At 39.9% G+C, this 12034-nt stretch overlaps 1 protein-coding gene across 1 annotated transcript; it reads right to left on the bottom strand.

Moving 5' to 3' along the window:
- Positions 1-6850: 6850 nt before the first annotated feature.
- On the bottom strand, positions 6851-9029 carry LOC147905479 (artemisinic aldehyde Delta(11(13)) reductase-like). Its single transcript, XM_087380153.1, has 5 exons — positions 8636-9029; positions 8388-8531; positions 8163-8293; positions 7758-7940; positions 6851-7631 (listed from the first exon to the last, which is right to left on the bottom strand). The coding sequence occupies exons 1-5, from the start codon at positions 8728-8730 to the stop codon at positions 6919-6921; spliced, it is 1266 nt and encodes a 421-aa protein (XP_087236279.1). The 5' UTR covers positions 8731-9029; the 3' UTR covers positions 6851-6918.
- Positions 9030-12034: the final 3005 nt, after the last annotated feature.

The raw sequence follows: 12034 nt of genomic DNA, 5'->3' as shown, positions 1-12034 counted from the left end.
ATTCCCATCTCCTTCATTCTCGCCTGCACAAGCACCATGCACATCACATGGCTTGTGTGATCATGTAGCAGTGCCAAGACCCATGCAGCCCATACTGCTTCAGCCGACGAGTTCGATTCATGCCTAGTGCAACTGTGGGCACAGGCACAAAAGGAACAGTCAACACGTGTAATATTCTTATCGCTCCCTTTGATCCACACAAGATTTATGCATGTAAGGTGCTGAGGGTTTCTTTTCCCATTGATGCATTGAAGGCCAGAGCATTGGAAGAAGCCACATGCTTGGAAAGATGGCTAACCTACCTCGGACATGATAGAAAGCAACCATCTCTAGTGTTTCATAGATATGATGCGAAAATGCCTGCTACAGCTCCACGGGTCCGTCAACATGTATTTGATATTTTAAGTGCACTAGTTTGCACTATTCATTACATGCACCAACACAATGTCCTGCATAATTATTTGCATGCGCAAAACATTATGCTACACTTCTCGGAGTCATCTGAGGAGGTGTATCTAGGCATTTGTAGCTTGTAGCCCACAAGGTTCTAGCTTTCAAGTACAAAAGGAGACGAGATGGATACGAGCATATGCGCTCTTCCATCGCTTGACATATTCTCCCATCCATCCCCTCGCATACAACATTATATCTGATATTACTAGAGCTTCATCCACTGCTTCTATCACCTATCATATTCTTCTATCACTCTATATTGCATTCAATACAAGTACAATATCATCTATCTCTGCGACTTCACTGTTGTCACTGAGTAGCTCAAGCTCATCTTCCTCTTCGCTGAATGCACCCTTAGCAACTAATTCTGTAGTCAATCATTGTCCAGCAATTCTCATTACATCGACTTCGCTTGTTGCCCTAACCACCACAACATTAAATCCTTTCAACAATCGTAGATTTCCAAAGCAAAATACGAAATATGTAGCTCTTGATGGCTTTAAGTGATTGCATCTCTTAGAATGAATAAAATCATATGCACTCCAATTTCGCTCACATGCACCCGATGATGCAGCAACAGAGAGCACACGAGTTGCAACATGCTGCAACTCCAATGTCTCTCCACCATATTCCTTCCACCAAGTAGGTGCAATAGTTGTCTTAATAGCATCAAGATTCCAAGGATCTCCAAAAGAGCCTTTGCGATTCGTATACCTCACTCGTTGCTGGTAGGCCAATTTTCCTTAATCTCCCGAAAGTAAGTTTTTACAAACCTCTCAAAAGTTACTTATGACTTCAGGATTTTGTGATTGAGCATGGATTTGATATTGTGGATGTACTGTAAACACAGCTCCATGCAAAGGGGTGTGCATTTGCTTCCATCTCTTATCGGCCAAATATACCACTTGCTTTTTCCTAGGGGCAAAGCACTCAAAAGTTACTTATGACTTCAGGATTTTGTGATTGAGCATGCATTTGATATTGTGGATGTATTACAAATGCAGCTCCATGCAAAGGGGTGTGCATTTGCTTCCATCTCTTATCGGCCAAATATACCACTTGTTGCTTTTCCCTAGGGGCAAAGCACACAAATTCTTTAACTTGTCGTATTGCTTTTGACATCTTCCAATATACTTTACACATAACAAAGGCATCAGCATCAACCATCCTCAATACTGTTACAAATGGCTCTACATCTTCTTTTATTCTTTCCACATTTTTCTAGAATAGAGATGATTGTACAAGATGCACACATTTAGAGCCTCGTATTGCATACTATGTCTTTTTCTCTAGCCAATTCACCCATCGTCTATCAGCAACTGTCTCAACTAAAGCTTGATGCACTTTCAACAATCTAGCAAGAACTAGAAAAGAAGTGGCAAATCTAGTTTGACAAAATTGCACGAGTTGCTTCACATAGTGCTCTCTGAATACTGCATGTAAGTATTAATGACTCTTTATAAAACTCACTACAGCATTAGCATCTTGCAGTACTGGTTGCTGACCATCTCACCTGCGGTCTTGTAATTCGATGCATTATCTGTTACTAATGCAGTAACATTCTCATTGCCACCAACTTTGCGAATTGCTCTTTCGTATATTTTTACAATATATGCCGAAGTTTTTTCTTTTAGAGATGTATCAATACTCTCCAAAAACATAGTTCCCTTGGGTGTAATGCACATTACATTTATCAAGGGTCTGGCCTGCTTGCTAGTCCATCCATCAAACACAAGAGTGCACCCATATATAGGAATAAAGTCCAATATATTTTTTTTCAAGCAATCTGCCACAGTTTGTTTAACTCTATCAAGATGATCTGTACGCATTTTATTATAATCTAGCAAAATAAATCATGGTCTAGCACATGATTTCAAGGCATTACAAAACGTGTCATCTCTCATGACATTGAATGGTATACCATTTTTAACAAATGCTTTTGTCCATCTTAAGTGCTCTTCATGCACTTGTTGTCAAAGAAATCCATCCTCCATAGAAGATTGTTCTCCCTTTTTTCTCTTCTTTACCTGACAGACATTAGTCGCATCAAAACTCACCTGCGACCCGCTTGCTGGCATATCTACATCACCTTCATGTATGGATACACTCCTCGCATTTATTGGTGCTTCTCCTTCAACTGTCTCATCAACCTCAGTGCTCATATCTTGTTGATTTGCACAATTTCTTATTAGGGTCGGATTAACCACTTTCTTCACTTTCTCTAAATACGATTTGCATAACGGAAGAACATTAGATGGAGTGCATGTGCAAGCTCCAACATCACTACCTATTCCAAGAAAATGTTGCTTGATGCGAGTAGAACCACCTGTGAACTTGTATCCACAATATTTACACCGCAAGAAAGAAACCGAGGCATGTACTTTTCATATCTCCATCACATATGACCAAATCTTGCCACACACCATGCTTTTGAAGTTGCCAAAAACAAAATGCAAAAAAACTTATTTGACTATACAATAGAAACATATTGCAATACACATTTTATAAAAAACAACACATATCCTTTGAAAAACATGTTCAAGCATGCAATATATTAATTGTCACTCAATCACGCTCTTTTAAAATAATTCACATTCTATTGAAAGAATATTAAATATTCATTCAAAAGAAAATGTAAGAATGAGAATACTCTTCTAATAACTTTTAAAACTTTCAATTCATACACTTTAAAACTCTTTGTATTCTTTCACATTCTATCAAAAGAATATTACATATTCATTCAAAGAAAGTGTGAGAACACAAACACAAAATAAAATCATATTTCTCACATGAGATCCAGGGAACTCAACAAGGAGATCCTAGAACTCCCACATACAAAAATTCTCACAAGAGATCTAAGGAACTCAACAAGGAGATCTCAGAACTACCACAAACAAATTTCATAATTTCATAGACACGAAAACAAGCCCATTTCTCACAAGAGATCTAAGGAACTCAAGAAGGAGATCCTAGAGCTCCCACATACAAAAATCCTCACAAGAGATCTAAGGAACTCAACAAGGAGATCCTAGAACTCCCACAAACAAATTTCATAGACACAAAAACAAGCCCATTTATCACAAGAGATCTAAGGAACTCACCAAGGAGATCCTAAATCTCCCACGTACAAAATTCTATTCACATGAGATCTAAGAAACTCAACAAGGAGATCTTAGAACTCCCACAAACAAATATTTACATGAGATCTAAGAAAATCAACAAAGAGATCTTAGAACTCCCACAAACAAATTTCATAGACACAAAAACAAGCATATTTCTCACAAGATATCTAAGGAACTCAACAAGGAGATCCTAAACCCTCACAAATAAATTTATCTCACAAGAGATCTAAGAAACTCAACATGGAGATCCTAGAACTCCCATAAACAAATTTCTAACACATAAATATATAAAATATTTTTATCACAAGAGATCGAACGAACTCAATAAAGAGAGCTTAGAACTCCCACAAACAAAAGAACAAAGACCAAAACCAAAATCCTCACAAGAGATCTCGGGAACTCAAAATGAGTTCCTAAAGCTCCCTAACAAAAAATCCATCTTATTTCGGACCTTTTATATTGCTTTCACAACCTTGAGGACCTTTCTTCTTCTTTTCCTTTTTTGATCTCTTATGCTCGGCTGGGGAACCAAGCATGAGATAAGAGACATAGGCAAACATTGAGGTTATATGCAAAAACGTAGGAACGTATTCATCCTAATACAAGTATATTCATACGAATACTTTATTCGTATGAATACCTATTTGTACGAATAAAAGTTAATAGTATGAAAATGTGGGGATGATGTGGTGATTTATATAAAAAACGTGACGTGTCACCATTTTTTAAGCCGATTTTTTCTTCCATTTGAATCATTCGAGCGATTTTCTTGATTTTTCCGAATCACGAATTCGAATTTTTCTACTTAGCCCATCTATATTATGAAATTTCATGTTTATACCAATATCATATTCAACTCATGGCACTTTGATAAGGCCAATGTCATTTTTATCATTAAGTTTTGCACCCTATACATCTAAAACATTTCAATTGCTAGCTAGACCTCAAGATGGAGAGTCATCCAATTGGTTTGTTCCTCCTTACATAATGGGATGATTTTAAGATGTGGTAATCTACCTATAGGGTTGGGTTATAAAGTGTGCTTCCTTGATAGTTGGAGGATTTCATTCAAGGACTTTTAGGATTCTAATCTCTCATAGTGACTTGTCTTGCTTGTTTTTCCCTCACCACATACATTACCTCTAATAAAATGCTAGATCCTTCATTTTTTTAGTCAAATCTAAAGTAGGATTTGAAGTCAATACAAAAGCTCCATTGCATGCTAGAATACTTGTACTCACACCATTCATGAAAATCATTACGTATTTGAGTATTCCTTCAAACATCCTTTGTTTTTCCTAGAAGACTTAAAAACCTTTTTCCTTAATGGATGACCCAAATGAGCCATTTTATCTAGTGATAGACAAAAAGATTCCATGGTTAGCATGCCTTCCCTTGTACCTTTGTATTGCACAAAGGCTTTGATAAAATTCATTTCAACTTGAATATTATTTCAAAAACGTGGTAGGCTTGGTCAAGAAAGTTGAATACTTGGTCAAATTGAAGATTATTTCAAGAAAGTGGAATGCTTGGGCAAGGCAATTTGAATATGGAGATAATGTTTGAGATAGAACTAGGATGGTTGTTATATGGTTGAATTTGGGCGTGATTTTTGTGATGGCATTTGTGGTACCTAGTAGGCCACATGGACATAAATGGCTAATATTTGCGATGCTTTAGTCAAGTGTGTATAACATAAAATATAAAATAGAAAAGTAAATTGAATGGCATTGATTGAGAAATAAAGCAAGAATATTTGCGATGCTTGAGTGGTCAAGAATCTCTATGATGTATGGTGATGCGTATGGATAATGCTTGCAATTTGGATGAAATAGATCATATCTAGTAGTCAAAATGTGTATGATATAAAATACAAATAACTTGAAGGTAAATTGAATGTCATTGATTGAGAAATAGCAAACGAGTCAAAACATTCCACACAAACGAGCCAAAACATTCCACACATATTTTTAATGAGCTTCACATAAATTTAGTGAGACAGAGGGAGTAGAAAATTGAGAATGTCCAAATTTTACTATAGTTAAAAGACTTCAAAACATTCATGGCATATCATTCAACTTTAGCATTGTGAGACATTAGATGTCATAAATGCTATGGACCATCAACATGGGACTAGTAATCACAGAGGACTTTTATATTTATAGATTTTGAAAACCTTCAACTTGTGAATTTGCAAGTTTTTCTTAGACAATTCCAAGTTTTAGGCAAGGATATAACTAAAACATGCAAGTTTTAGGAATTGAAAAGTTAAAAATTTTAGGTAAATTTGAAGCTTTGAAATTTGAAGCGGCATTATATATACTTTGTTGGGTTTTTTTTAACACTATATAGGACCAATACATTAAGAACAACTCGTGTAATCATATCAAAACATGTGGTAACATTTAGGCAAGGGAAGTTTACAAAACAAATCATATATCATGTGAGAGGCAATCAAAAATTCATTTTTAAACATTGCAATTTTTGAGAGTATTTTTGGTTTTCGTCTATTGCTTTGGAAGGCTACTAGTGGAGGTGACAATATAAAACAATAACAGAGCGATAGTCAATTGTCTTATAGGAGCTAGTAGCCTATCGCACGCAATGCTATAGTAGTTTGAAAAGGTAAATTAATATTGTGTAGTGAGATTTCAACTTTAGATTTGGCAAGATTTCAATTAGAGAAGGTCAAAGCTACTACATTATGAATAGGAAAGTTACTTTTGGTTCTTCTAGTCAAGGGAGGTGACTTTGGAGTTCCAAAATGTGGTCAATTAGAGAAGGTCAAAGCTACTACATTATGAATAGGAAAGTTACTTTTGGTTCTTCTAGTTAAGGGAGGTGACTTTGGAGTTCCAAAAGGTGGTCAATTAGAGAAGGTCAAAGCTACTAGATTATGAATAGGAAATTTACTTTTGGTTCTTCTAAGAGGTGACGTTGAAGTTCCAAAAGGCGTTTGTAAAGGCTTGGAAAGGCTTGGGTTGAGAGTATAGGAAGGCAATAAGAATCTCTAGAGAACTCAAAGAGAGATGAAAATTCTTGCAATGGAGTGGTGAATTCTTCTAGTTTGGAAGTGGGAAAGACAAGCATAATGATATTTTGAATTTTGATTTTGTTATTAATAAAAAAGGTGGTGCGAAAACACTTTGGATAAGATATGAAAAGTCGAAATGCTAAGGTGGCAAAGCCGCCTACTTCTACATCTACATCTACAATAATAATAATATCGTAGAAGTTTATTGAAGGGTATTCGTCAACAATCGCGTCGCCGTCAACCATTTCTTCGCAGTTTTCAATCGAGCAGCCAGCTCCATCCAGCAATCTCCCACCCTCCTTCCTTGAATCAGAACCTCGTCAATCCCGCCATCACCACTGGCGTCCTCGGTGACGACGACACTTCCGCCATCCTTCCACACTTCGGTGACGACGGTGCTACCTCTATTACCCTCTTGAACGCCGCCACCTCCACCTCCCTCGCAGTCAGCTTCGCATAGTCCACGTACCCCTTCACCTGGTCGTGCGTGTAGAACGTCGCCCTCTCGTACCTATTCAGCTTCGCCCCGATCGCAAACCGAATTGGTAGATCTGGATTCGAGATGAAATGCCGCCCGTATGATATCAAATCTGCTGCGCCGCTGCTTATTGCCTCTATTCCAGTCTCCCTGGTGTAGCCCCCGCTGCTCATCACGACACCCTTGAACGCCTTGCTGAACACCAGACAATTATCCTCCGTCTCCTTCAATCCTTGGTTTGTGAATCGAGGCTCCGTCAGGTGTAAGTATGCAAGGTTCAGCTTGTTGAGCTCTCCTATCAGATAGAGACCCAGAGCCTCCGGGTCCGAGTCTGTAGCGCCTATGTGATCAATTATGGGAGAAATCCTTACAGCAGTTCGGTTGTGCCCCATCTCCTCGGCCACCGCCGAAACCACTTGTAAGGCAAACTTGCAGCGGTTCTCGATCGAGCCACCATATTCGTCGGTGCGGTCATTGATCCCGTCCTTAAGAAATTGATCGATAAGATAACCGTGGGCGGCATGGATTTCTATTCCGTCGAATCCTGGCACATCAAATTGCACAATTCAGTTTGGTAAAGCACAGTCTTTTTCCAGTAAGGATAGAGCTTGATTCCAATATTGGGAAACTGTCAGAGCGAAAAAACTACGCAATAAATGCTTCTGCCTACCTGCTTGGCGAGCATTTCTAGCCGCTTGGCGAAACAGTTCGACCATGGCTTGAATTTCATCGGTTTTTAGAGCGCGAGGCTGGGAGTAGTCCGCCATGACTCCGTCGGGAAGCCTGATAGACCATTCTTCGGGGACTTTATTGGCCGTGGAAGAAACGGGTGCACATCCGTTGGGCTGGTAGTCTGGATCCAAATAGTAATCCAATAAAACATAGTGCCTCAAATTCAAATGCTGGAGATTCTTCATCTACCAAGTTTTTCAGCCAAGTTTCGAAACTTCAACACAAAGCATTCTACCTTAGACATTTTCAAACCGCAAACGAGTTTTTCAGCCTTAAGTTTCAAGCTGTTCTTCAACACAAGCATTCAACCTGATACATTTTCAAGCGGCAAACGAGCACATACATGCGTGGGATGCTCGACCGACATGCCAAAGCTGGCAGAAGATGATGCCCCCCTTTTCATGTACTGCTTGCACAACTTTCTTCCATGCTAGCACCTGCTCCTCTGTCCAAATGCCTGGAGAGTGGGGAAACCTGATACAGGAAGCGTAAATACAAGGGATCGACCTCATAATAAACGCACTGAGAGCATGATCCGGGTGATCTGAGAGAGCTACATAGTACATACCCGATGCCTTCTTGGGAAACGGCCACTCCTTCAGTGATAAGCAACCCACCTCGGATTGCAACCCGTTGGGAATAGTAATCAACGTGGGCACGCTGAGGCACATAATTAAGGGCTCGGCAACGAGTAACCGGCGCCAAAACCACCCTGAGCAGCAGAGGAACAGCATTTGTTAACGAGATCGGAAAAGAACTTATTCTAATAAGGCTATGTGCACTAGTTGAGACGTCACAAACAACGCTACCACTTACCTGTGCGAGAGCTGAAGGTTGCCGAGCTTCAGGGGGGACATGAGAGTGGTGAGGACATCATCTTCGCGCCTGTGGACGATGGCTGCCTTGCGCATGCTCTTGTGAGAGGAAAGATGGAAGGCTAGTGGATCTAATGGAGGGTGGAAGGCGAAGGCAAGAGTGGGCGTTCCTATGAGAATGATAGATAGATTGCTATGCTTGAAGATGGGTAGCTTGCTGATGCGAAGATTACTATCTACTGTCGAAGATGGACAGCTATAAGATGATGCTTGTCCTATGAAAATTCTGAGAGATTTCAAGAGAGGGTACGGTTTTCAGCTAGCAAAGATGGATCCTCCTGGTACTAAATTCTGGGAGCTTTGAGCTATCAAAGATGGTTGCTGTGCTATCAGCTTTCTACTATGTGGGGTGTGATGAAAAGAGTAGGAAGGGACCCCTATATAAATAGGGATTTACAAGCAGAGGGAGTTGTCGGTAAATACGAAGAAATCCCGTAGATTCTTCCTAGGAAATTTCCTTCGTCATTCCCTAGCAGCACTCTTTTTTTGACCACATCTTTACAAGTTCAAACACCAATATTTTTGCTTTGTGCCTTGACAAATCACATGTCAAAAAACCAACGTGCATTGGATTAGAGAGAACGACAAAGAGGATGAGAAGTGGGGCTGAAGGGAAGCGAGTGACACGGAAGGGAGGGAGGGAAGAGGGTAAGGGCACACAACGAGGGAGCGAGGGAGAGATGGAGGGGTAGGGGGGAATGGATGGCTTACCCCAAGGAGAGGGTAGGGGGAGGTGGCATAGGGAGAGATGAAGGGACATGCGGAGATGGATGCCGGAGCAGCCGTGGGAGGAGTGAGAAAGAGATCACGAGCAGGGAGAGATGGCATAGGCAAGGAGGGAGATGGAGGCAGGGATGGGAGAGAGGGGAGGCAATGATAGGGGATTGAGAGAAGAGGGGAGGAGGGCAAGGAATCTTAGTAGGGGGAGGAAGTTGAGCAGGGGCTCGCAAGAGTTGGAGGATTAATTTTTCACATTAGAAAAAAAGGGAGCTCATTTTGGGGCCTTGTAAGAAATTCGCTATTTTCTCTTTTCTCTCTTCTCTAAAATGTGGAGAAAGTAATAAAATACGGATATATGTCAGTTCAGGACTACAAGTGTCGGATGGGGATGCCACTTTGCACACAAGTCAATACTGCCTAGGTTAAGGAATGTGCAAAGTCTTGTGTCCATTGGATATGCTTTGCATAGTCGATCGCACATTATACACCATTTTGTTCCTAGTGTTATGCACAATCGTCATAAAATATGTTTGCAGGTGTGTTATCCGAACAAGTACTTATGGGATGGGTGCATCACTTTGTATGCAAGTCAGTACGACCTAGGTTGAGGCGTGTACAAAGTTTTGTGCCCATCGGAGAAATGTAGATGCGATAATATTAGCAAATTATCGGTATGTGTATATGTGTGTGTGTGTGGCAAACAATTTTGATACAACAAAGTAAACACCTAGTGCACAAATTATGCACTTCATACCTTGAGTATTGTGTCAAAATAAAAGCTGAAGGGAGAGAGAGAGAGAGAAAGAGAGAGAGGGAGAGAGAGAATGAAACTTCTAGCGGCCATGGCCACCAAGAGAGGGAGGTAGAGAGAGAGAGAATGAGACTTGTCATAGCCGTGGCTGCCAAGGGAGGGAGGGAGAGAGGGAGAGAGAGAGAGAGAGAGAATGAGAAATGAGAGAGAAGACGGGAGGGAGAGAAAGAGAGATTAAGAGTGAGAAGAGGGACAGAGGAGAGAGAGAAAGGGAGAGAGGGAGGGAGGGAGGGAGGGAGGAAGGCAGGGAGAGATTAAGAGAGAGAATTTAGAGAGAGAGAGAGAGAGACATAGAGAGGGAAAGAATGACAAATCCTAGCAGCCAAGAGGATAGAGGGAGCGAGGTAGAGAGGGTAAGAGAGAGAGAGAGAGAGAGAGGGAGAGAGAGAGAAGAGGAGAGAGAGAGAGAGAGAATAATAAATCTCTAGAGAGAGAGAGAGAGAGAAATAATTACAAATCCTAGGGAGAGAGAGAGAGATGAAGAGAGAGAATGATAAATCCTAGCCGCCATGGGAGGGAGAGAAAGAGAGACTTGAGATAAACTAAGAGAGAGAATGAGTGGGATGAGGACAAAGAGGGAAAGACATAAGAGTTGTCAGAGAAAGAGAGAGAATGAGGTGTCTTGACTATGGCTACAGAGAGAATTAGGAGGAGAGAGAGAGAGAGAGAGAGAGAGAGAGAGAGAGAGAGAGAGAGAGAAAGTTCAGAAGAAAGAGAGAGTTTTATATATTTACATGTTTTATATTATACTTTTAAAAAATTATAAAAGAGTGAATTTATGGGTTGTTTTGAAGGTGAGATAATATTTATATATATATTCCTCTTTTAAATTGAAAAATGTTAACTTTTCTTTAGATACTTGTTCTTCATTTCTCTCACATGCAAGTTTAGCCTCTACATCAAAACCCCTTCTTTTGCATATTTAAGCCTCTTAAACCGCAACACATTAAAATGAACACAGAAAAAGAAATTATTTATTGCTTTTCTTCGCTTCGACAGTTGGTTTAGCATAGTTTAGCATAGATTAGATTGCCTTAGAGGAGAGACAATTCTCCAAGTTGCCAATCGAAGCCATGCTCAAATTTTTCTAACTAGTTCCTAATCGTTGTTAGTCCCTTTGCTCACATGCAGTTTAACACTCATAACATGCTATTAAATAAGACCTTTTACTCCACAAATATTATTGAAAACAAGCATTTCATGGCTTATTTTCAGCTTCAAGCAGATCTAACCACAGGCTATGAAAAAGAGGTAGAGCACAAGGAGACTGATGAGATGGATGATGACCTTGAAGATCATAATGTCCCAGTTGATGATGATGAAAAGATGGACTTACATGACCCATTTAGAGAGAGGTTGGTGGATGAAGAGAAAGATGATGATGCCTTCTTTGATAATTATGGCTCGCAAGGTTATGTAAAAAGACCACTACGACAATACTTAGCGGTATGAACTCTCTATTTCTCAACTAAATATAATTTTTTAAATAAGATTTAAATTTAAAGATAATGAATCTAATCTCTCATATTTGTTTACAGGCAATAGAGGGAGAAGAAATGGATGAAGTCAATATGGAGGCACTCCCTTCTACTTCAGCAATGCAACCACCTCTAAATTTGATTGAAGAATCCCATGAGCACAAGAGCTTTAAAGACACCATGGAAAAGCAAAATGACCGCAAACATAGAATACAAGCTATGACAGAGACCCATTCTGTAAATTTAGCTGCATTGGATAAAATGGAAAGCTCATTTAAAGTTAGGATCGTTTTGAAACGAGAACCTCAGTATTTGAGCTTTGGTAGAGAGG

Source organism: Dipteris shenzhenensis, chromosome 1 (assembly GCF_047967505.1).
Source record: "Dipteris shenzhenensis isolate YYH24624 ecotype China chromosome 1, Dip_SZ_1.0, whole genome shotgun sequence".
Lineage (NCBI taxonomy): Eukaryota > Viridiplantae > Streptophyta > Polypodiopsida > Gleicheniales > Dipteridaceae > Dipteris > Dipteris shenzhenensis.
This window is presented reverse-complemented; position numbering and strand designations above follow the sequence as displayed.